The sequence below is a fragment of the Oryzias melastigma genome, linkage group LG16, assembly GCF_002922805.2.
Source record: "Oryzias melastigma strain HK-1 linkage group LG16, ASM292280v2, whole genome shotgun sequence".
Classification (NCBI taxonomy): domain Eukaryota; kingdom Metazoa; phylum Chordata; class Actinopteri; order Beloniformes; family Adrianichthyidae; genus Oryzias; species Oryzias melastigma.
Genome location: NC_050527.1, coordinates 24,886,992 through 24,888,232, shown reverse-complemented (window position 1 = coordinate 24,888,232; position 1,241 = coordinate 24,886,992). Strand labels below are relative to the sequence as shown.

Below are 1,241 nucleotides of genomic sequence, written 5' to 3'. Positions count from 1 at the left end.
CCCCCATACTGTTGGAAGGAGCTGTCTGGAATTGAACTTTCCAACTTGATCCATGGAGGAGCGGCGGCTCCCTTTGTTCCCGCGTGTCAGCAACATAAACAACGAGCTGATTAAAACGGGGAGGGGTGGGGGGGCACCACCCCCCCTCACACACACGCACAGTCCGGGTCTGGAGTCCCCTGCCTTTTTGAACCGTCTGGCGCGCGACTCAGACGACAAAGGAGGCGAGCGCCCCGCGTGCGCGGAGCCACGAGCAGGTAAACACAACTTGGAAAAAAATATATATATTTTTAAAAAAAGTGGGAGGCTTATGTGCGTGAGAGGGGCGCAGAAAACACACGCACGCGCGCACACACACACACCACTCCCTTTCTTTGTCAAATAACAGCAGGTAACAGTTGGAAAACAAAGCGCACGGGAGCCGCGGCGCCCCCAGCCCCGTCTGCGCGGAGGGGGGAGGGAGGGCGCGCGCGGGGCTCCGGTGTAAACAGCCCGCCGCCCCGGTTTACCTTGTCTGCCCACTATCTCGGCCACATGTTCGGAGCTCGGCACCGGGACGCATTCCGTGATGTTGCAGCCGCGTCCCTTCGTCTCGCCGGCGGAGCCGCTCTCGTACAGGGCGCACAACTTGCTCTTCCCCTGCAGGATGGCCGCGTCCCCGCCGCCGCTGTTGCTGTGGTTGTGGTGGTGGTGGTGGTTGTTGTTGTTGTTGTTGCTCCGGTCCTGCACTCCTGTTGTTGGGGCTCCGCCGCCGTCCTCGCCTTCCCCGAGCCCCAGCAGCGACAGCTGGCCCAGCGCGACCCGGAGGGCGCGGGAGTCGTCCTCCTCCTCGTCGGGCGGCACGAGGAGGCCCTCGCCGCCGAAGCCGGAGCCGGCCAGATCCCCGCCGAAGCCCCCATTTTTCTCCATGATCCCTGCTAGAACCAGCAGGCTAGGCATGGCTAACAAAAGAGTGTGTGAGACAAAGACAGGGAAAGAGACTGGAGAAACAGCACCCGTGCCGCCTCCTCCTTCCACACCCCCACCTCCCTTTCTCTGCGCTAGTCCCTCCCATAGCCCGCCCCCCCCTCCAGACTCCCGCTACAGTAGTCTCTCTCCGGGACGCGGGGCTGTCTGCGCCGTGGAGGGGGCTGGGCGAAGCGTCGCTCCACCCAGTCTGGGTTCCGCCGCTCCCCGCGCCGCGCGCGGACAAAAAAACGCCAGCCGCCCTCGCGGCGGAGCAGTCCGGCTCCGGTTGTCGG

The 1,241-nt window shown here is 64.0% G+C and overlaps 1 protein-coding gene across 1 annotated transcript in view; it reads right to left on the bottom strand.

Annotated features, from left to right (window-relative positions):
* The window catches only part of mex3a (mex-3 RNA binding family member A), an 8,265-nt gene extending 7,038 nt beyond the window's left edge, over nt 1-1,227 (bottom strand). The window contains exon 1 of the mRNA XM_024258293.2: nt 510-1,227. Coding sequence (XP_024114061.1) covers nt 510-939 — 430 coding nt within the window. The 5' untranslated portion in view covers nt 940-1,227. The remainder of the gene's footprint in view (nt 1-509) is intronic.
* Nucleotides 1,228-1,241: the final 14 nt, after the last annotated feature.